At 33.9% G+C, this 25,326-nt stretch overlaps 2 protein-coding genes across 5 annotated transcripts; both read right to left on the reverse strand.

Moving 5' to 3' along the window:
- Positions 1 to 3: 3 nt before the first annotated feature.
- LOC112703235 (chaperone protein dnaJ 1, mitochondrial) lies at positions 4 to 9,019 on the reverse strand. Of its 4 annotated transcripts, none has more exons than XM_072199514.1 (21): positions 8,852 to 9,013; positions 8,635 to 8,740; positions 8,415 to 8,501; positions 7,996 to 8,087; positions 7,217 to 7,300; positions 7,075 to 7,113; positions 6,750 to 6,896; positions 6,603 to 6,644; positions 6,429 to 6,516; positions 5,917 to 5,981; positions 5,694 to 5,756; positions 5,529 to 5,601; positions 4,989 to 5,080; positions 4,128 to 4,199; positions 3,565 to 3,621; positions 2,911 to 2,994; positions 2,558 to 2,606; positions 2,386 to 2,455; positions 1,443 to 1,532; positions 773 to 956; positions 4 to 355 (listed from the first exon to the last, which is right to left on the reverse strand). In XM_072199514.1, the coding sequence occupies exons 1-20, from the start codon at positions 8,876 to 8,878 to the stop codon at positions 857 to 859; spliced, it is 1,527 nt and encodes a 508-aa protein (XP_072055615.1). In that variant the 5' UTR covers positions 8,879 to 9,013; the 3' UTR covers positions 4 to 355; positions 773 to 856. The 4 variants fall into 4 exon arrangements, with proteins under 4 accessions (XP_072055615.1, XP_072055616.1, XP_025610376.1 ...); XM_072199515.1 differs by having other exon boundaries at positions 773 to 992; XM_025754591.3 differs by lacking the exon at positions 2,911 to 2,994 and having other exon boundaries at positions 8,852 to 9,019.
- Positions 9,020 to 18,120: 9,101 nt separating this feature from the next.
- Positions 18,121 to 20,946, reverse strand: LOC112703237 (bet1-like protein At4g14600). Its single transcript, XM_025754597.3, has 4 exons — positions 20,596 to 20,946; positions 20,381 to 20,498; positions 18,993 to 19,049; positions 18,121 to 18,599 (listed from the first exon to the last, which is right to left on the reverse strand). The coding sequence occupies exons 1-4, from the start codon at positions 20,655 to 20,657 to the stop codon at positions 18,438 to 18,440; spliced, it is 399 nt and encodes a 132-aa protein (XP_025610382.1). The 5' UTR covers positions 20,658 to 20,946; the 3' UTR covers positions 18,121 to 18,437.
- Positions 20,947 to 25,326: the final 4,380 nt, after the last annotated feature.

Below are 25,326 nucleotides of genomic sequence, written 5' to 3' on the forward strand. Positions count from 1 at the left end.
GAATTATATTTTGGAAAACTTGATTAATTGCAATTAGCCTATCAAAAGAATGTAATTTGTGGTTATATCATTTGAAGTATAACAATGGATTGAAGAAGGCAACACTTGGGAATAGTTACAAGATTATCGCACCAAATTTAAAATATTGAAAGAATAAGAGAAGAAAAAATGATACACAACATGTTCCCATCTCTGTTCTGAATACCATGATGATGGCCTAAGAATTAATCAGAAGGGTCCTCGTGAAATTTTCATAAGTATTGAAAAAGGAACTGGCGCCAAGAAATAGCTTCGTACAACTACAACTTTATTTTCAGTAATCTGAGCACCCACTCCTTGCTTCACTATATCATATCTGCCACAACGGAACAAAAGTGAGCAATAAGCATAGTTTCGAGGCCAATGCCCGACTCAATAAGGAGTGCTTGGACCAATATATTAATGCACCCATTTTGATATTCAATTGTTACCAACAATTAACTGCAAACAGAAGGAACTAAAACATCATTTGATTTTATTTTTTTCTTTTGTTGGGGGCCGGGGGGGGGGGGGGGGGGGGTGGAACTAGCTATCTTATTTTTAACATCAATCTCATGAAGAACTTTAGTCTGATCTAAAATAGCATTTAAAAAGTTCTATAAAAACAGATGAAATATCTTGTGATGGCACAAAAATTCTCTCCATCAATACATGCACATAAGACAAATGAAAGTGAACGAGGATAGCTAGAACGTACCAGATAGTTTATGTGCCTGAATGGTAAATTCATTACCTTCTACTTTACAAGGTTGAAGAATAAAACAAATCCATGGATTTGTCTTTGGCAAGTCCAAGGAAATGATGTCGGAACAAGCTCTCAGCTCAACAATTTGTGCATGAGGACGAGGATTAGGATCAGCACAGATAGTTCTACCATAATATTTGGACTGTTCAAGTGTTCAATAATTTGCTTCCACCTGTAAGTTCAACCAGTACATAGCTGCTGGTAAAGCCTGTTATCCATGTTGGATCTAAATTACAATCAGATGTTACTCAAGAATACAGCTCTATAATAGAAAAAGCTAATCTAAGCAAATCAAGCAAGTATGCAAATAATGAGGATATCAACCAATCCAATAAAGCGCTAACTGCTGTACCTACGATCAAATCAATCATACTCAAGATAAAGTATTTGTAAGCAGTTACTGTGGTAGGTATAGATACTAAACCAATATCCCTTATCCCTCATCCTTTATTTTCTCTAAATGATCATAGATAAGAGTTCATGAAACAGTGCCTTTATATTTTTCCTTTTTGTAAAATCTCTAGAAGTACATTAGTTTAACTTCTACTTCAAAGCATTCTATCTCAGTATTTTCTACAACATGCACAGTCAAGCAACCATCAAGCCTTACTTTGGACATAAAGCAACTAGAACTACCAGTACTAAGACAAAGGCATACCAGTTTCCTTCAAATGTTGAGTGGTTTTCCTGCTTTATTTCCTCCTCTGCTAGTTCTTCAAGTATAGCACGTTGTCGTTCATTAATTTTACTAAAACAAGAAAGAGTGGATCGTAAGTAATTTATGAGCAGGCAAAAGTAACTATTACTTGGCAAGCTGGCGCTTATTTTATTTATAAATATGAACAAAAAGAAAAACGTAAAAGCACTTGTGTATACTAACTAATTAAGGAATAAAAAATATCATCTGGAAACAACTTTGATAATAATGCATGTTTTTTGATTTAAAAAAAAAAAAAAAGAAAACCCAAATATGAGATCTCTTTCTGACAACTGAATAATTCTGTTCAATTTTCACAACTGTATCAGAGCTTGTGGTTGGCACACAAAGTGGGCTCCTTGCAGAGGGTTCTGACTAGCAAAAAGCTGAGTAAGATGTTGTGAGTAACGTACTGCAAAGTGCAACCATTAGGATGTGAGACAATATAGGGTGGTGTATTAATAGAGACCTATCGGAGTATGTGATTCCCAAAGTGCTCCATCAAGTAGTATGCCCCCTACCCCCCTCTCCCCATGCTTGCTCCTTCTCTATAACAACTAGCTTCTGAGGATGTGGCTCCCCACTTTCCTTGGGTACTCATCAACTGGTTTTAATGAACAGATCAGATTAAGTGGCACCGACCCTTGATTTTTTATCCTTCATTTTTTCCCCAAAAAAATTCACTGATGTAAAGGGCAGGAAAAAGACAGCAAACAACTATATAACCCATTTTCCATGATATTATAATATCAACTAGCATCAATAAAGAAATAGAGTGGGGAAAATAACATTATAGCAGGAGCATTTTACTGCTACTTTACATGATAAATAACAAATTCCTGAAAGTTTCTAAGGTATATGAACTCAACAAAAAAAAAAAAATTTAAATAGTACGGGAACTTACGTGGGGAAGTTAATACGAAAACGCACATACTGATCCCCATGATGTACAAGATAACCATGCTTTGGTAGTCCTGCATCAACAAGTATGGTAAAGAAGCAATTCTAGAACCATGAGAAAAAAGACAACAAACTTATCCAAAACTGTATATGAAATGGGGAACCGTTCATTTAACCTTTTCCTCGTAATACTAGTAGCTGCCCTGGTTGAACACCCTTGGGTATCTGATGGGAACAGAATAACACTATTAGACCAAGTAGGTACAAAACAAGCAGTGTTGAAAAATATGCCCATGCAAATGATGTGAAGACTTGAATTTATGAGAGGGAGATGATGGCATAAAACAAGCCACGTTTGTGACACCATTAAGCACAAAGACTTTCAAGAAATAAAATGTTTCAATTTGCACAATATATATATATATATATATATATATATATATATATATATATATATATATGTATGTATATATATATATATCTTGGTAACTATTTTTAAAGCTCAAAATATTAGACTAAAATATCAGACCTGCATTGTCATCATTTCCAGTAGAGTTTTTACACAATGCAACCAGTTTATGCAAGACCCATGCATGACCTGCTGAGTAAAAGTCTAGAAGAGTCTATTAATTATTAGTAGCGTTTCACCCTAACATAATTATGCTTCTTGTTAGCAGGTCAAACTATTCTGAACCACTGTCCTCCTAGGTAAAAGTTAACCCATTTCTTAATGGGTACATAACTTCAATTTTTTTTCCCCCATAATTGTGGTGTCAGAAGTTTCATGGATTTCACATATGGAATCAAAACAACAAAACTAGAGAGTGAAGTTTTGCATGTAATAACAGCAGTATGCCTTCCGTAGCACTTTGTTAAATTTATTGTTGTACTGGAAGAAAACAGGGGAGGAGAAACGGTTTAATCTTTGGGTCCTGTGAAACACAAAATGAATACTGCAAAGGTTGTCTTAAAAAGGAAGATCAGATAGAGCTGAGCTGATCAAGGGTTCATGTCAAGTTCAATTCATGAACTTTCATTAAGGAGTATTAAATATCCTTATGCACCCTTGCTGAAGCCTATGCCATGCCCTGACCTTAAAAGATCAGGCATCATCTCCATGTCCTTCCCTAAACCTTCCTTCCCCAATGATGAGACTCTTCTATCAAAATAAATTGTATCTTACCTTTACTTGCATCTTCCCAGATAGAGTAGGCACATCAACTTTGCCACCAAGAATAGCCTGTAAAATGTTTAAAACTTTGCTATAAACTGAATATATTAGAGTGGGGGCGTTAACACCCAAATAATTAAGATGCAAATGGTATGTTCCTAAAACATTACAAGCAACAGCATGGGAGAGAATAAACTTCAGTATAACTGAAGTTATTCCTCTTATATTTATGAGTGAAAATCTGTTCCCTCAGGCTGAAGGAGATGAGACGTATTACTATGCCTTTTTCAATATCTGGTCTCAATATATACATCCATTTCTACGCAAAATGAATTCTACAGCCTTAACAAATGGTTCTCATATAAGTATATAACATAAGAGGAACACCATTATTTTCAACCAAAGTGAACTATATATTATAAGAAGCTAGGATTAATAAACAGTCTTGAAAGAAACACCATTTACTGCAACTTCAGGCTAATCATCTTAAGGCTTATCAGCCTTTTAAAATAGAAAATAAAAAGTACCAGATGGATGTCCATATGTGAAACCACAAAAAGTATTTTAGGACTCACCTGCGTAAAGCTAATATTAGAGTCCACATAGATATCTGCACCATCCCTGGCAAAGACTGAATCCTCGGCAACCTAACAACCAGAGATAAGATGACATTCTAATAAGAAAAGAAGTACAGAAAATAATTAACCATGGCCACGAAGAAAATTATATTATTGGTGGAGAACATATATCTCCATGCACATGAACAATATAGATGTCCAAGTGCCAATTAAGATAAAATATGCATGCTATACAGGTATCAAATCCAAAATATTGAACACCCATAATTACATGCTCAAGGAACAATGTAGCTCTTCTTCTGTGATGTAGCACTGACCTGTCCATAATTAAGCTACTAGCCAAGTTGCCTAGGGGTCCCAGGGAAGAGCTAGATAAGTTGAATTGAGCAGGCCAGCACACAAACCATAGTGGATTATTTATACAGATGATTTTCATTGATAACAACTGATATGTTAATGTTTGTCACGATTTAGTTGGTATTATATTAGTTAATTCCGACTTTCTAAATGAAATCTTCACCTAACTTATCATTCGCATAATGCATTTATATTCATTGAGGAATGATAATTTAATATTCAAACTTTAACATTCTAATCCAAGATATAATCTTAGACAAAATATGCCAGTCAAGAAACAAATCTGTAGAAATAATTCTGTTAATTATCTATTTTAATTTATAAATATGGATTAAATGTATATTCTAGTTCTCCAAAGATAACCACTAAATATTTAAGATGACTTTTTGTCGATCTTGCTAACGTGACCCTCTGACCCTGAATAATTTGGTGTCAATCTATATGCATTTTAAGATCTGCACTGAATAAATAAACAGAGAAGAAAAAGGTGGGGATCTTTACCTTGATTTTGATGTATAAACTCCCAGGTCGAGCTCCACTTTTAACAGCATTCCCGGCCTCTGGCACATGGATTGTATCTCCAGTATCCACACCTAACCATTAATTTAAGAATTCAATAAGACTAACAGAAAAAAAAGTTCGACTTTGAATGAAATAAAATGAAAGTATGGCAAAAGGTGAACCAAAGTAAGGCAAGTCAGATCTGCATCATGCATAAAGCATCTCATTGAAATATTCTCATGTATAAGAGGGACCAAATTAGGCTAAAGCAAATCTACAGAATGGAGAAGATCTCATTTCCTAAAAACACCTGTGTATAATAACTACCACTTTAAGAGAGATTGGATACTATCCCGTATCACCTCAATTTGAGCAAGTACAACGAAGAATGATCAAATTCATTTTTCTAATTGACCGTTTCAAATAAGAATAAGCAACTAAAATGACAAACATCAAACCATGTTCCATTAAATTTAACAATAATGATGCCGGGCAAAGCTGCAGTTCTTGGTAATCTCATCACAAATACTAAAATCAAACCTGCTGGTATTGTAACTTTAACCTCTTTAATCCCTTCAACCACCCCAGATCCTCTACAAGACGTACAGAAATCCTGCACAAAATAGGGACAGAAAATACAAGTTTACACAAAGCAACCAACCTCACACGATTATTTTGGCATGGACTGTGGAATTAGGATAACACCTTAATGACGCGACCTGATCCTTTACAGGTAATGCATGTTGATGTAAATGGAGGTATTGTTACCTGGCAGAAAAAAACATTACAATCAAGAATAAAAGAATGTTCTGATAAGTGATAACTGATAACTTCAATACAACAAAAAGAAATAGTTTCATGCATGAGCCAAATCTTGTTTAAAAATATCCCATATTAATAAAGATCATAGATCTTTCAGGGCACTTACTCGACCTAAGCCCCGGCATGTTGGACAAACTTTAGCCTTCGCACGTGGTGGATACCCTCTCCCATCTGGATTAACATAAAAGGAAAATGATTGCATCAAATGGGATTACCGTATGTCACACAGGGTACGACAAACATATTGGCTCACTTCACCAGGCCAAGGATTTATCTTTTACAAATTGGATTCATCACAAGATTTCATCATGAATGTTTCCTGCCTAACAGGATGGCATTAGCACTTGTACTAATCAGGCAGCTTTTTGCAAGCCTCATACACAAATGGGAAACTGTAAAACTTCAATAAAGTAAAACATGGGCTCATTTTAAATTTTTATTATAATTAGATAAACTAGATTTTGCACTAAACTACTTGTGCAGCTAATGATCATTCAAAGGCAATATTATACCATTTCCAAACACAACATAACATATAGAAAAGACAAATGTGGAACTCCAGAAGAGATGAATTTCTCCTAGATTTCTTAATTCCCTGAAAATAGTAATTTTACTCACCGCAATAATCACATGGAACGAATGCATCAAATGACACATGTTTAGTGCACCCTCTTGCAGCTTCTGAGAAAGTAAGGGACAACTCCACCTATTAGCAAAACATTTATAAAGAAGTTAGGCTTGAAAAAGTAGAAATTGTTTCAAACAATAGATCAGAAACAGAGTTAAGCTGACCTCTATACTTGATGAAGAATGAGTGATTTCTTCTTCAAATAGCTGTCATGATCAAGAATGCTGAGAAACCTCCTTGGAAAAATATTTTATGAAATGAACAAAATAGGTGAAAATAAAAACAACATTAAGTATGAGCAACCAAAGTACCTCAGAGAATACTGTATGAAATGAAGAAGAAAACTCATGGTGAAAACCATTTTGAAACCTTTCTTTCGCATTTTGAAACCTTTCTGCAAAATCATCATTGTGGTCGTCATATTCTATGTTCTGTGAACCACGGCTTTGCATCTTCATCTGAAAAAGGTGGTTCATCGAATAAAATGATGGTAAAGTATTAGTCAATTCAACTTCCTAAATTGGAGTGGAAGCTATATAAATTACAGAAACTAAACAAAAGAAAAAAATTACAAAAAAGCTAAACAAAAAAAAAATCTTAAATGTTAATAGCATTTAGGAAGAGAAAAAGACCTACCTTGTCATATTGGGCCCTCTTTTTAGAATCTCTCAATGTCTGATATCACATACAAAACGGCAGGTGAAATATCATTCTGCTGATTAATTAGTTTAAACAACCACCACGCAGGGAAATAAACAAACAAAGTCATGATAAGGACCTCATAAGCTTCTCTTATATCTTGAAATTTCCTCTTTGCAGATGGATTATTCTTATTTGCATCTGGATGGTACTTTTTAGCAAGCTGCATACACCAGAGAAAGTATGCCATAAAACAGTGTTAGTAAAAGAAGACCCTTCAATCCAAATATTCTCATATCAAAGGTGCATAATAACAGGATATATCAAGATTTCAACCAAAATACTCAGGAAAACTGCTGCTAGCCTTCTAGCATGTTCCAAACTCTAAAAACATTAGCTGTACAATATAAAATTGATGAAGATAATTGAGACATCGATTAAACCCATTTTTCTATTTAAAACATGATAATTGCTATGAATTGAAGACGTGATCTCTTTAAAACAAAGGAGCAATACAAAAAAGAAGACAAATGACTAATCTTATTCCAAATCAGCTGCTGTGACATTGGACTAATTCCTAAATAGAAGATAGTTTATAGTTAACAAAACAAATTGTCATACTATCATCTATATAAAACTATTTCTCCTCTTGTTGTGTTTTACACTTGTAATCATGGATGTACCTCTTCGCATGCATCACCTCTAATTACAAAATTCAAAGAAAATGATAAAACAGCTGCTTGACAAATGCCAAATATGCACAAAAATGCAAATAAAAGAGAACGTCGGTGAGATGGCAAATGTTTCTTCCCCAAGTGTGGCTGTTTTGGAATCCATCATTAATCTAATCTAACAAGCATAGCCTTGACCAACCAACAACCATACGTGCAAAACAAAGAATTCCTAGCAATCACTCACCAACAGAAAGGCCTTCTTTATCTCATCCTGAGTGGCGTTCTCAGAAATGCCAAGAACTTGATAATAATCCTGCTCAACCGATGTCGAAAATGCTGGAAGAACGCCATAAGCATAAAAAGAGAAAATAAATAACTGAACACATCTGCAAATAAAACTCGTAGATAATTGATCTAAAGGGGAAGAAAAAAAGTAACATAACTTGTACTAAGTTTCTTATATCCATCCATTGCGTTTCCAAATCACAACAAAAAAGGGATACGTGACTATATTTCCGGAGACCATCAATTAAAAGTGTGTACTCACTGAAGAAAAATACCTACGTAGTCTTGTTTGATCTGAGAATCGAATAAAATGGATATAAGGAACTTCATCTAAGCTTTTCCTAAATAAAACACATAGTGATCCTTTATCATAAAAACCTGCAGCATGAATATATCGATATCTCAATGGTTTACTCAAACTCAGAAACTCCTCCGATTTTGGGACATTACTGCGATTGAACAAAGCTGGAACATAGACACATTCAATTCAATAATAAATAAATCAGTAAAAAGGAATCGATAACTACTGAACCAATATATATATTTTATAAAAATAAAAAGACTCGACAGAAATTCATGAAATTGAACCGGAACGTGCCTCGACTGAGAAACGGCGATTGGCGAAAAGGCAATAATTCGGTGAAGCAGTGTCCTCTATGGACGACAGGTTCTGAAAACGCAAAAGAGAGCAAACGGCGGCGATACTGCAATGAAGAAAGAAAAGAGGAGAATCAAGAATGTGAAGGAAGAAAAAGAAATGAAGAAAGGAAACAGTAATTTTTATACTTGTAATGGTTTTGGTTCGTTGAGATTACCGGCGTAAACCACGTGAACCTTCTCATTGGGAGGGATCCTCTTCGGAAGCGAAATTGAGTTACAGTTATGCTCTGCTTCCACACACACAGCGAGCACTTGGAGAAGGGGGTTTTAGACTTTTAGGCAGTGCATTTGGGTTTTAGGCTTGGACAAACGGTAACCACATTTTCTCGTTTTGACCTTTGAACCTGACTTTTTTACATTTCCTTACAAATTGTTTTCCTTGTTATTACTTATTACCATCATCGATCTACCATCTCAAATGGTAAAGGTAAATATTCAACACGTACATTTGAGGTTGATAGTTGAAAATTATTAAATAATTTGACGAATTTAATTAAATTATTATTTAATAATTTTTAACTATTAAATTCATAAATTTTCACCAATTGTAAATCAATTATTCTTAAAGAAATATAGTATTACGAGTAATGGAGAGGTATTACGACCTCTAAAAACAAAATGCGTACATAGTATTTGAAGAAATATATCTTAATTAGGAGCCTGTGAAAAGAAGACATAATCTAAAATTGCATCTCGTTCGAAAGTCGACGATATATACATGAGTAGAACGACAGAAATATATATATATATATATATATATATATATATATATATATATATATATATATATATATATATATAATTCAAAGGTTATACATAACAACATTAGTTTTGACATGCGAAGATAAGGCCGACTAATTAATATAATACATTCCAAAAGTATAAACATAAACACAATTTCTGTTTCTCTAGAATCAACCTCTAAAAGAGATATACAAATCATAATATATAAAAGTGGGGAATATATATATATATATAATCTAAGTACAAAATATAAATTCCAAAAGAAATCTTTGCTTCGCAGAGAGAAATTGGCACGCTCAGCGAGATGCATCACGTCCAATACCTGTAAAGTGGAAATTCCCGAAACGGATGAGAATATCATCCTTTTCAAAGTTCTCAGTAAGGGTAACAGTTCCAAAACAGAGACGATGTAAAGACTACGCGAATCCTCTAGGCAATCGTAAAACTTCAACAAACAGAAATCCAAGCCTAGAAGTATATTAAATCAGAAAACAGTAAGGTATGCTAGGTGTAACTAATTACACTCATACATCTCAGGTTTTCACTCGCCCTTTCTCTTTTCATCAAATCTCAAGTTCTCCCCATTTCATCTTAACATCCATATACATGGTCTCACAGTTAATCAGTAACAGCAAATACAAGTAATGATATTCAAACGCAACCAAATTCAATTACAGCAATTATGACAGATATCAGTTAAATAATAATAATCATACAGTCAAACCACATATACAATAAACACACTCAAACAATGTCATATAGATGCAAATGATACATGCCTATCCTACTGGCCATGAGCTCACATATCAGTTATATTGTCAGAACCCGACACATTCGGTAGCTAACCCAGATATCGTCTCTTTGTTTCACTTCCACACTCTTGGGATAGTGTCTGCCACACTCTTGGAATAATATAATGTCTGACACACTTTTCGGTGTATATAGTGCTCCCACACTCTTAGGATATAGTGACAGCCACACTCTTGGGATATAGTGTCCGACACACTCATGGGATATAGTGCCCGACACACTACATCAACAGAGAGAGAACCACGAACAAGCGGAATTTCACACCATCCTTGCTCAGGTTTTAATCACAAGTTAAACTGCAAGTGGAATTACACCACCATCCTTGCCAAACATAGGACAATATGCAAGCGGGATCGCACCTCCATCTTTGCTTCCCAAAACAATATGCAAGCGAGATCACACCTCCTTCCTTACCAAACACAATCTTCTTAGTCTGTGAGCGGGATAAAACCTCCGTCCTCACTACAGGCGGGATAAAATCACCATCTCTGCAGAATGGTTTACGTACTGAGCAAGCGAGATTATATCACCATCCTTGTCAGGCCAGGAACCCTCATCATATTCTCACCACTGTACACATTCTATTCATTCTCAGGATATCATACTCATCCTCATTAATACCTCTCATAGTTAATCACCAATCCTTAATATCACATCTCTCATCAATACATGAGCAGGAAACGACCACCAACCACACAACCATTCTCAATTCCATCTCATTCTCTTTATTCAGCCATGCCATATCAATCCACAATTCAATATCCAATAATATAAATCCATAATTTAGAACCCAATACTCTTCTTATTAAGTGTAAAACTCACATCATCATCAATTATCATCAAAATCATATTTTACTTCATTCATAGTCATAATTATAGTTGTTCACTATTATTTTGCAATATCAACTCACTGGGCTTCTTTCCTAACTCCTCTATCCTCTATTATACTAGCTTTAGACTCACAACAGAGCTTACAGGAATTTGGAAGGCTCGAAAAATAGTTAAAAACTTAAAATATAATTTTTACAAAACAGGGTGATCTTGCGTTCGCATGCCACCCCTCGCGTATGCATGACAGTTGAAATTGGATGGTCGCGTACACAGACCACTTCCCGCGTACGTGGGAGTATAAAACAGAAGAGAATATACGCATACGCATGACATATCATGCATACACATGATGTGAAAATGGTCATTTTCGTGTCTGCATGCCATGTTCACGTGCGCGAGGGTGTTGGGTAGTGCCCAATACTCGCGTATGCATGATGTTTCCGCGTACGCATGTATATCAAAATTTCAAAAAGCTGATATGCTGCAGGAATCAGTTTTTCAGCCCAAATTTCAAACTTTCATAACTTTTTTCTAAAAAATTCACTTTTTAAACCGTTGGAAAGATTATTGAATATATTTTCATAAAAGTCTAACTTTGTTGAATTTCCAATTTCGAGAACTGAGTTACGACCCGCCGAATTTGGTCAAAAATTATTTTTACCAAATGTTACAAAATATATATATTTTTACCAATTTTCAATCTAAAACCATACCAAAACCCTTTTTTAAAGCATATTCAATACACATTCACTATTTTCTCCCAATTCAATACCTTATCAACAAGGCCAACACAATAATTCTAACTTCTATCACCATTGAATCACTCTTTATCTATTCAAGAATCAAATTAGACAAGTTTCAACCCAATCAAACTAATATTCATTAATCACAATCAAATCAAATATTAGTAATTATGCAACTTACTATGACTTACCTCATAAGAGATATCTCATCCCATTATGGCCTTAGGCTCAATTTTTCGCAACATCACATTCATATCCAAAATTTACAAGACTCAAAGCTAAGCTAAAATACATCATCAACATACATCATACTCACTATACCTCATTCAACATACCACATTCTCATCATAATTTATACCCAAACTCAACAACAATCAAATCCTCAATTCTCAACCACAACTAACTAATCATAAATACAATCAATACCATTCACATAACTTTAAATAATGCCTATTCGAAACTCAAACCTGTACCTAAATGTCGGCAGTTTGAACTTTTGAAGCCTTTACTCGCTCAATCTTCAAGCTCCACCACTCAAATTTCAGCACTCAAATTTGCTAATCAAGTTCAGCTTCACACCAAAATCAGCCCAAACAATCTATATTCCATATAATCTAGTCACAACAATATATCTCAACATTCATACCAGGGTATTCATACATAAAATTGGAAATAATGAAGGAGTTAAGCTTTCTTACCTTAACCCACATAAAATTTGGATGGAACTCACCAATAACTCATACTAGAACACCCATAAACAATCAAAATCACAAGACTTTCTTAAAACCTAAACCAAACACACGAATTGAAAGGAAAAAAACAAAATTAGACAGAAGACTTCGAGGTACTCACCACAATACCTAGATAGAATCGAAGAGGATGGGGAGAGCGATGCATGGTTGCAAACAGCTCGTCAAAAGTAATGGACAATCAAAAGCGAGGGTGAATAGTGAAACCCTTCTCTTCTCTCTTCTTCTAATCTCAGCGTCTCTCTCTCTCTTTCTCTTTGATTAATGAGCTGAAATGCTCATAACTAGGGCTTATATATGTTGGGCCTTGGGTCCAACTTGGGTTCGGTTCGCATTTTGGTTCGTTTGGCTTAATGGGCCAAAACCTTTATAATAAGTGCCCGATTTTCTATTCCAATTACTTTCATCTTCTCTAAATTATAAAATTCAATTTCTTAATTTATTCACTCATAATTTAATTTTTCTCACTTACAGTATCGGACAAATTTAAGTTGATACAGCCATTGTTATCGATAGTAAACACTTTTTTGCAATTAGCTATTTTTTTGCGTTTAATTTTATTTTCTAACTTAATTTTCTACTGAAAAAATTTTAATTTATAATTTATTAATTTCTTATCCTATATACTCACATTTAATTTAATAATTAATTATTTATAACTTTTCTTGGATTTTACAATGGCCTTATATCCAGTATCTGAAAACTGGAAATATTTCGTCTGGAATTGATAATTTGAAAAAATTTAAACGACAAGCTTCCTTCTTTACATTATTAAATGATAACCCATATAGACGAGGTTATACTCATTCACTATTGAAATGTTTAAATAGATTGGAAGCAGATCTCGCCTTAGTCGAGGCGCACGAAGGTATCTGCGGTACGCATGCAAGAGCTCGGAGTCTATCTTCAAAAATTCTCCGTGCTAGCTTCTTTTGACCTAGTACTCAGGAAAACTGAGCAAGCCAAACGACCTCCATTTCATGGTAAGCTTGTAGCCAAATAGGAGGGCCTATTTCGAGTTGTTGAAGTCTTAAGAAATGGAGCATATAAATTCAATCTTTAAGTAGTATCATTTTATCTAATACTTGGATATCTCCTCTTTAAAATAATATTATAGTTAAAAGACATGAATAGGCTTGTACTCTTTTTTTACTCACAAAATTTTATTCAAAGAGAGTTTTACTTATAGAGATTTTAACATGGCATGCGTACCTGCACCTTTGTAAACAAAAGTCAAATAACAATCTATTGTGGCTCAGGACAAGCCAATTTATATGTGAATTATCTCCTTATCCGATCTCTATCAAATTCAACATGTGACTATCAAATACAAATTATGACTAATATGTCAATATGTCATCTGAGTCTATTATTCCTTTAATCACATGGTCAATAAACATCACAACTTTATCCAGTAGTGATAACATTTTTTGGAATACATCCAAATCAATATTTTACTATATCAAATTACCAAATTGCTACCTATCAATTATAACACGGTCACAAAAATTGAAGTGACTATTTATAAAGATTACCCAAAATTCATCGAAAAAACTATTTCGACATATTTCATAAAACTCAAAAAACAAATTCATTGATCATTCAAAATGACAATGAAACCACCAACCTATCTATCATCAAATATTATCTATCAGCAACACTATATATATATATATATATATATATATATATATATATATATATATATATATATATATATATATATATATATATATAATTTTTTATCAATTCATATTTGGCCAATTGTATATATAATTTTTTATCAATTCATATAGAGCCAAAACAATTGGCCAAATATAGAACCCAAATCATCATAAGATCGATGATCGAAAGTTTCTTTTTACAACTCAATCATTGTCTTCAAAATAACAAAAGCATAAAAACAAAATGCTAACAACAAATCATACATTAATCTGCCAGGTTTTCATCTTTTTCCTCGACAGTTTTATTATCATCTACTAGCAATCTTTCATGGACTACTTTATCCAGATCCATCTAGGACAAATCTTGGATAGAGACAAGAAACTTAACCTGCATCACCGTCCGCTTAAATCCTTCAGTAAAGACATCTAATATTTCACTTTGCCTATTATTCTCCAAATTTTTAAGTTTCACAGTAACATCAATCATTTGATTTTGCATATTCAAGAGGTCATTCTCATTTTTCTTCAACAACTTTGACTTTTTCTCATAATTGCTTTAACTGACTTCAGCTCCTCTTCCTTTTACGAGAGCTTCTTTTTCATCTTAGCTATTAGATCATTCTTCAAATCCAAATCTTCTCTCAAACTAGCCAGCTTATCAGTCTTTTCTAATAATTTTTTATGCTTTACCTCCCGACTTCGACCAATGCTCGCCAATCGGAATTTGACCACCTACAAAAGAGCACCTCTATTAGATAACTAAAAATTGTAATCTACCTTATACATGTACTAAAGTCGCACATGAAAATATTGATCAATAGCAACATCCCCAACCTCATTAACTAAGGTTACGTCCGATGACGACTGAAACGTCTCATCGGCAACAACCATGAAAGTAAAATTCTTATCCCAAACTGAGGATCCATCACCATCGGCAAAACCATGCACTGTTTCTTAATTACTCACGAAAGTAGTCAGCTCCTCTAGCAGAATTTCTTTTCCGTTTTCCAATAAGTAATCAGAAACATCCACATCAATAAGATCGGTCTTCTTCTTTTTAAAGACGATCTTCCTTCTTTTTGGGATAGGTTGATTAACCTCTACTCCTCCATCTCCTTTGACAGGTTCGATGACTAGGCCTCCTTTTTGACATTCTTTATCTTGTAACAAACTCTTAAGCTCTCAGTCAAAACTCCAGATATTTTCACCTGATTAAAAATAAAGAAAAACATTCAAATACAAATCAATTATGTTTCTAAACATATGGAGATCTTCTATCAAACCTTAGCGACATAGTTCACCCCAGACATTTTGCCCTCTTCCCATGAGAGCAAATCAAAAATAGAAATTAAACTTTCTCTATCAACAACCTCCATAAGATAGTCTATTATACACTCATTCCTTGAATTTATCTCTTTGGGACCCAAAATATGTTGCAGTTGTAAACACCATCAGAAAGAAAATTTCTAACCAAGGTATTCATCCAGGTAAAAAAGAAAATTTTCTTCCGCCGATCTTACTTTCAAAATATTTCTTTAAAATCTTTGAACGGCAACTTGTAAAGTTTGAAAATTGAAAAACCAGGAATACTATTCAAATTTACCCAAACCCCCCTTCCAAACCCTAAAGAAGATTTTATCTCCAGAAATTTCATTAATATTTAAAACACCTCAAAAAAGCCCAACCATTTGGGTGCGATTAAAAGGAAGCACAATTCAACTGCTTCAACGCCCTACATTGAAAATTCATAAAAGGCAACTTCACCCAAAGCTCTTCCAACACACAACTATACATATAGAAATACTCAAAATGATTTTTCCTATAAAACACACACTCAACTCTTATACATGGTAACAGTTCCACTCGAAACTTAGACCTCGCTATTTTTGTAGAATCTATTTCATTAATACTATCTTTATCTATAAAGAGAGACCCACAAGTTTTTACATCCTCATTAACCCACTTATAGAAACCACCATTATCTTCCTTTTGTACTTTTTTACCCTTTTTCTTTCATTATTTTTCACAAAACAAAAAGAAAAAGACGAAAGGATGAAAAATCAAATTAAAAGAAAAAGTAACTGATCTCTTTTACTCATGTTTCACTCTCTTCCCAAAACGTTTTGACTAAACTAAACTTCCATTCATGAAACCCTTCAGTTTTTCAAATAAATATGTCAAAATTTCATGAAACCGATTCAGTTTCATATAATCAATCACAACCATTGTTTCTCTTAAAACTAATGGCACTAAATCGCATTGGAAACTGGAATGATAGTTTCCTTATCATTTAATGACAAGACTTTTTTTTCCTTTTTCGAAAACAAAAACTTCTCTATTTAATTATTTTATCTTGTATATTTATTTTGATAAAAATATGTTGAATTGGGAGCTCCATACTTATAGATCAAAACGCCAAATTATAACTCATCAATAAAAGCTCAACTTGTTTTTATCAAAATATCACCATGTCAAACTCGGGGACTATGATATGACGGTTATAAATCGATTATAAATTATAACTCGGCTAAGAATGTTATAAATCAGTTATCAATAATAAACATCAAAGCAAATATTAAAACGGTCGAATATGTCATTACTCTCCGTTTAAAGTAAAATTACTTGGAGACATAGCCGTTATCTTCTAATCTCGAATATGAAAAGGAGGTAAGACGTTAATTTCATATATAGCAATACAAATCATATTATTCACTCACTAACTTGAGCATCGGAGTGCTTTTTGCATATACCCACCCCTTTGTTCTCCTGTTGCCGAAGTATAATTCATCTCGATGGAAAGCTCCAAGTTATTCATCAGCAGACGAGAACAAATTCATACCATCAGCATCTCATATTCTCTTTTTTCTCAAGCTTACATTCCAAGTTTGATTTTGTAAACTCGGATTTAAAATCTTTTAGTTTTGGTGTTCTAGAGAGCCTGGTTTAAAGCTCTATTATAAGATTTAGGATACGAGTTTGGTTTGAGTTTCATTTTGTTTGGCGTTTAAATTGGTTATAATCAAAATTTGATTAGAGCAAAATTCTACTATTATTTTGGTAGAAACTAATTCTAAATATCATTGTACTTAAAGATTGAACTAGGATATATAATTGTCATCTCCATAAAAGCTCATATCTCATTTTGAGTTCAAGACTAAAAAGCTCATATTTGATATTGAGTTTACAAAAAAGTAGTGACCTGGTCATTATAACTCGACAACTACAAGCTATAATGCAGAGATTAGGTCAAAAGAACGTTAAGGTTTTCATAACTCATAAATTACCAACACATAACTTGGTCGTTACATCTATAACTCGGCCATTACAATTTGGTCCATTCCGTATTACTTGGTAATTGTCACCTATTACTCGGAAAACAAGTCTTGATCTATTACCTATATCTTGGCCAATGAAACCTATACCTTGACCCAAATTTACCTATTGATCCGTTAGCAATAGCTCAGCTTAAGATTTACCTATAAAACGAAATTTAAATAAAATAAATAAAACGTGCCTATTTCAGTTAGAGAGAATCTTGGCTTTAACGGAACCATCTGAACACGTGCAGAAGTGGTTACCAAAATACTAGGACCACGGGATAACCACCTATAGCATAACAACTTTATAAATACAAAACTCTAAGCACGTAAAATGTACACTATTCTCTGAATAACATATACCTCATCTTATACTTTTTTCTTACTTGAGACTCAACCCTCTCCGGTGTTCCTTGACAACTGAAGTATAGCTTGATATCTGCGTTCTTAGGACATAAAATTCCATATAAATGGAAAGAGTTATACCTCGACACTAGGAGTTATACCTCGGCTCAGATTACTGTGCAGGAACAAGTAGCATATTGATTCAAACCCCTTTCTCAGTGTTTGCTAAACCATAAGTACAAACATGATGTTTGACTTATAAATTAAATCGAAATAATTCATATGAAACGATGTCAATATATTTTACACTCCAAAATCACCTATAAGCTTTCAGGCTAAACTGTTTAATATACACTCCAAAACTATTAGGCAAGCAAATTAACAATCTTTTTAGAATCACTCCTTAACTATGCAAGAAACATAATCTCAAAATTTAGATTTTAGTATAAACTACAAAGAATCGTGGAGCATTTTCACATCAGTGGTGGAATACAATTGGGAAGTAGAGGAGGAAGTTGGGCAGCAAGCTCTCGAGTCCTCATTTTCTGGAAATCTTGGACCAAAGGTATACTATGAGAAACAAAACTAAACCAAATGTAACGATATGAAGAATGTGATTCGAGCCACTTTTAATCACGGCCTTGTTCAATCTTCTCATATTGTTCTTCACCCCTACTTGAGCCTTCATTATTCCCATTTGCTGCATTGAAAGTTTGGAAAAGTAAACTAAAAGGTTAATAAGACGGTTTAACATTTTCCTTCCAGAAAGTAGACGAATGAGTTAATTACAACTTAGCAACATGGAAAAAATGCCAAGAACCAGCTGAATTCTTTATTTATTTTTCCCCCTCTTCTGAGAAATGATAGAAGCTCCAATTGAAAGTGATTGCCTTTTTAAGATTTTAAGACACTGCAAGTATCTACTTTTTAGTTTTTACTTCATTTAATATTTAGGATAATGATTAAGAGAAATTTTCCGGCACATTTACAATTCACATTTCAAAACATAAAATTGAAGATTTCAAGAGAATGAGATATATAGTAGAAAAGTTGAATTCCAACAACACAAAACTAAATATGGGAAAATACATACCACTTGTTCCAAAAAATCCTTTTGATACTTTACTTCTGTGCCTATCTCGTTTGCAACCTGTGGCAGAAATATTTAGAATTGTGAGTCCACAACAACTGAGGAAGAATAGATGGAAAAAAAAAAAAAGAAGAAAAAAGCAGGAAGATAAATTTTTCAAACATGATAAAGTTTAATCAAACCTAATTCCATCGAAAGAATTATTTGGAGGCTATAATTCAACAAGTCAGTCAACCAATAATATTCATACATGCATCAATAATTAAAGATTCTATCAAATGATATCATGACAGAACTCAGAAGCAATGTGATCTAGAGCCAGCAAAACTGAATCTGATAAGATAATTCTCCCCTACACCCATGATAAGTCCACTAGTGTTAGGCCTATTCAGGTTAGTTAGAGAGTCAGTTTGAGATTAGCAATATTTATAAGAGCTTAAGCATCTTTGCAAATCATGTATTGTGAATACTCAGTTTTGTGAATTCATTTGAATTCACTTGGAGATAAACAACCGACTCGAAGAGGTTGTATCACCAGATTGATAGAAACTGCATTAGTTAGTTTGTGCAACAGCTTCAATTAGAATCTATTAGATTTAGTTAGTTTGTTATATGGCTCATGCCATGGGGAAGAGTGCTTTTCAATGAAGAGTGAAAGCTTGCTCTTTTACAATAGAGAAAAAAATTTAAAAAAAAATAGAAAGAAAATAAAGACATCCTATGCAATGCACACTCTCCTGAAAAATTTAATTATAATCTTCATTCTTCACCAACTTTACACTTCATCAAAGAAACTCCCTTGTTATATACCATAGAATCATTCTAGCTAGAGATAGACCTTCAAAGTCTAATCCTTGAGACTAGAGCGACTCCACAATTGCAATTGACTACATAAATATTGTTGTTGAAGGATTTCTCATTGTTGAGCAAGCACTAGTATCTCTAATCCCTATCTTCCAGTACAAGTATTCTCATTGAATCAGTTTCAAACTCAGCCTCTAGATTAGGTAATATTCTTCATTGAAAATTTAGGGGCATGAACATGTACATATATCATCTCCAATATATTCCCAAGATTACTTACAGATAATAAAATAAAATAAAATCCTCAAATAACTGAATGAGCGTGCCTTCTTTCTAAGCTATAGTTCAAAGTTAGGTCAATTTATGTTGAGAGAAACCTGGTCCTTTTATGAAAAGAACATCTAATTATTTGAACACGAATGATCCAAATACTCTCAACTCTCAAGTGATATCATCGCACACACAAAAACCGAAGATGCAACCAGATCCGTTCTAAACTCAACACATACATATCCCTTCAAAAAAAGAAACAGACACATACAAATTGCATGTGAATATTTAGAAACAAAAGAAAAATAATAACATACATGTTTCAACCTTCTAACTTGGGTATGAAGACCGGTGATCTCGTCCTCCAAGTCGAAGGGATCAATTCGCAATTGGATCTCGTCGGTCCCCGATACTGCCCTTGTGCTAAGCCCATCTCTGCAATGATATCAATTGAAATGAGGGATTCAAAATTAAATCAGAGGGAGAGAGAGAGAGAGTGTGTGTGAGAGAGAGAGAGAGAGTTGAGAGCTACCTTGACCGGAAAGGGGCAGCGACGCCGTAGAAAGGAGCCGCCCTGTGTGAATTGGAGGCCATTTATTTGAGAAGGCAGCGGAGAGAAAACGGAACGGAATGGAACCGAAAAGCCAACAAGTTGGAAGTTGGGAATATATTTTGAATTGTCAACCACTAGGAGGGCGTTTGGGTATTTCAATCAACAGGCGAAGGGGAGTCTTAGTAGACAAGAAAATAGATTGGTAGCAGGAAGCCAGGAAGCCAGTAGGAAATAAGCAAAAGAGAAAGAGGGGAGAACCTAGGGAAAACCCCGGAGAAATTTAGGGTGATTTGGTTTTTGCGTTTATATTTTTTTTTTCATTTTTAATATTTATTATTTTTTAACTTTTAGACTTTAAAAAGAAAAAAAAAGTAAAAATATGAGAGAAAAATAGAAAAAAGAATTTTATTGTTTTTAACTTTTTATAAAATTTAAAAAATAAAAATCTTAAAAATAAAAATACAATCAAACGTACATCTTTTTGCTAGTATGTTTCATTTTTAAAAATATTTTTACACAATAAAGAATTTTTTTACTAAAATAAAATAAAAAGAGGTCACATTTACTAAAATTTAAATTTTTAAATAAATAAAAAATATTTTATTTACTAAAATATATAATTTATAACATTTTTACAAAAATTTATTTTATCTCTTATCTCGTTTACAATGTAAACGAGATGCATAAACGAGATAAGGCCGTTACACATCATGTGTACAAACGTGTTACGACATTCGACAACTCTCTGATCACGACATTCGTGAAGTGATGGCATGTTGAGACCCACACTTTTTATTTGCCATGGGGTGAGTGCACTATTATCCTACAAGATATTGCATACCACCGCGGGCTAGTGCGCATGGAGAGCCAGTGGGTAAATGCTTCCATGATTTTTGGACATGGTACGGGATTGAGACTTGAGAATTGGTGGGGCAGCTACTTGGTGCCAGGCCTCCTACAATTCAACAGCAGGGTGCGTAGAGGAAGGAGTCTATCTTCTTCAAGCTGACATCAATGCTAGCAATCTATACTCCACCTTTCAATCTCTTTTCTCCCGCCAACGCTACTCAATATCAGACTCTTCATCTTGGATAAAGAACTTACTCGCGGAGTGTGCAACAGAATGAGATTATCGCACTCAAAGGCTGCGTTTGTTTACAGGGACAAGACACTGAGACATGGACACAGAGACACAAAATCATATTTGGCAGAGGAGACATGGATAGAGACTGTGTGTCCAGAGACACTGAATTAGTGTATTTTGTGTCCATCCTGACAGGAAGGACACAAGGACACTAACAAGGGACACAACTTATTTTTCATTCTTTTTTCATTATTTTTGTTAATTTTTCATAATTATATATTTTTATTATTATATTTTTCATCTCAAACTTTTTGAATGAAAAAAATGAGAATAAATTAGATTTTCATAATTTGTTTTAGTTTATCACCAAACAGAATACAAGAACACAATTTTGTGTCTCTGTCCATCAGTGTCTTGTCCTGTCCTGTTCTCAAAAATAAACGCAACCAATATCACTCCAGTGTCACTGTTTCTCATGTGGTAATTGAGATACACACTTATAATCATATATCCACTACTACTGCACATTTTGGTTTTTTTGGAAGAAAAATGGAAGATAAGAAGTGAAATGTTTGGGAAGAATACAAAGAGTTGCACATCCTTTTATAGCTGTTGAAAATTTGTCGTAACGTATCTCATTTACATTGTAAATGTCATAACTCTTTACTTATCTTGTTTACCGTGTAAACGAAAAAAGAATACACGTATCTTGTTTACATTGTAAATGAAATATATACGTCTCCCATTTCGTGTCTTGTCTTGTTTATAGTGTAAACGAGATACGTGAATTCTTATTTTATTTACACTGCAAACGAGATAAGAGATAAGATATATTTTTGTAAATATGCTACAAATTATATATTTTAGTAAATAAAATATTTTTTATTATTTAAAAAAATCCGTTAAGATTGTCTTAAGTCATAAAATAGATATACTAGCCGCTCAACAAACACACGCGTAGTCTTAATTTTAAAATATTATTTTTATATTTCTATCTTTAATTAGACATTTAATATAATTTATTTTAAAATTATTGATATTAAATTTAACACATGTAAAATATATAAAATAAATAAATTTAAACTAAAAAACTAATATTAAAAAAGTATTACATTATTATTATGTATAATAAAATCAAAATAAAAATATACTAATATTATTTATAGATAGTTATTTATAAATATTATTAAATTTATTTATTTTTTCAATTTTATTTAATTTAAAAATTTATATTTAAAATATTTTTTATCTTCATACATAATTTTAATAAATAAAATTCTTCAATCTTATATTGAACATCTTTAATTTTATTATTCTTTTAAAATTATTTTATTTTGATTATATCATCTCATCATATTATATACTATCAATGAGGAATTTAAAAAATTTTAACAGTGAAAGCAAAGTATATATAACATGAAATACAATAAGAGAGACAAAGTAGGTTAAATTTAACAACATAGCGGAGACAATTATACATAATTCTTAGGGCAAATGACCTCAATAAACCAAATGCCACTCAATATTACTTGGATGTCCCAAACCAGAAAATGCAACGTCAAAGTCCCAAAGCACATTTCTATATAAATCGAATTGACTGAATTCGATTTAATGAAACACGAAGTAAATCAAATCCATTAGATTCGAATTAGGTGAAAAACTTTGTTATATGAAAATCGAATCAAATTGATTCAATGTGACATTTTCCTACTAAATTGAATTAGATGGATTCGATTTTGAAACATATGGATTCGATTTGTAGATGTACGTAAATCGAATCTTATGAATTCAATTTATCCATGCACGTACGTAGTTATAAATCGAAAGTAATAGATTCGATTTATTGTTTTGGACTATGTGAATAATTCAAAAACATTTAATTCCATTTATAGAGCACTGAAGTATATAAAAATGAGCTCAACATGAAATTTTGTGGAAGAGTGAGATTCACAATGGCTAGTGATGAGAGTTTTTTAGCTCTTGTACACTATAGAGGGTCCATTAAGAAAAAAATACGATCAGGAATTAAGTTTACTAACAAGGACCTACTGAGTGTTTTTCTCAAACATTCGACTAGCTTTGTTGAATTTAAGAATACTATATTCCAGAGACTAGGACTGCAAGGCGTGAAACGGGTAGAGAAGTTGTGCTATATGATCCCGATATCTTTGTTACGCGATGATGTCAAGTATGATTCATTCATTATTAGCAGTGACGAAGATTTCAAGGTGCTGTTCCATTGTCGCCATCAGTTTCCTGAGATGAGGATTTCAGATCTGTTGGCAAAGCTTGTGGATGTGGTATCTAGTTCTGGAGGTTCGAATAAGAATCCCCACTCCATAGGACATTCAGATTGGTTTAGTTCCATGCTTGTTGGTTCCTCGTCAGTTGTACCGGTGATTGCACCTGAGCCAGATTTAGTAGCTTCACCATCCTTTGCAGTTAATCTGAATCGTAGTTGTGATGCAGTAGTTGGTGAGGCTGGACCGTTGGGAAAGGTTGCTTTCGCGATGCCTGGCTCTCCTGCGAGGGTCCTGATTTACAGAGCGGTTGGAGTACTTGATGGAGTTGAGGATGCATTGCATGATGATGATGATGTGGAGCCCGCCACGATAGCTGATGATAGCGATGATGAGACACCACAGACGACTCTAGCTGTGGGTGGGAAAGCATCTAGTTCAGGTACTAACCAGTACCTCCACACTTCTTTGCTCCAGACTTGGATGCTATAGTACCTCAGGGGATCCCAGTATACCTGTTGGTTTTGTGGCAAGAGACACACAAAATGTAGGAAGTGTATCTGAATTTCAGGTCAGTCAGTAGTTTCAGGATAAATAGGAAATCATGTTTAGCGTGAAGACCTATAGCATTCGCCGTGGGGTTGAGTACAAGGTATTGGAATCAGATCATCACAAGTACTATGGCAAGTGCAAGGAGTTTGGCAATGGGTGCGCATGCCTCATCTGGGTTAGCCTTTGCCAGCGCAAAGGGATCTGGGAGGTAAAATGGTACAATGGTCTTTATACTTATCTAGCCACATCGATCTCTAGTGACTATAGAAAACTTGATTATCATGTCAAATCGGCCTTCATACTGCCCATGATTAGAGCTTATGCTGCCACTTCGATCAAGGTACTGCAGAATACCACAGAGCACACTTTGGCCTTAGACCGACGTACAAGAGGGTTTGGATGGCCAAACAGAAGGTCGTGTTACAAATTTATAGAGACGGGGAAGAGTCGTACAATGACTTGCCATGATGGGTATTGGGTTTGCAGATTACTATGCCAGGTAGTGAAGCTGTGTTGAAGACGAGTCCTGTTTGAGTCGGTGGGCAAGTGGATGACTCTACAGCTTATTTCCATCGTTTGTTTTGGACATTCCCACCGTGTGTTGAGGTATTTCGACATTGCAAGCCATTGGTCGGTGTGGACGGTACCCACCTGTACGGCAAATACGGTGGTAAATTACTTGTTGCGATTGCACAGGACGGCAACTCCAACATCATTCCTATTGCTTTTGCACTTGTGGAAGGTGAGAATGCAAAGTCGTGGTCTCCGGACACATGTGACACCTCAACCGGGTATACTAGTCATATCAGATAGGTACAATGGGATAAAGACTGT

This window comes from Arachis hypogaea, chromosome 7 (genome assembly GCF_003086295.3).
Source record: "Arachis hypogaea cultivar Tifrunner chromosome 7, arahy.Tifrunner.gnm2.J5K5, whole genome shotgun sequence".
NCBI classification, from domain to species: Eukaryota; Viridiplantae; Streptophyta; class Magnoliopsida; order Fabales; family Fabaceae; genus Arachis; species Arachis hypogaea.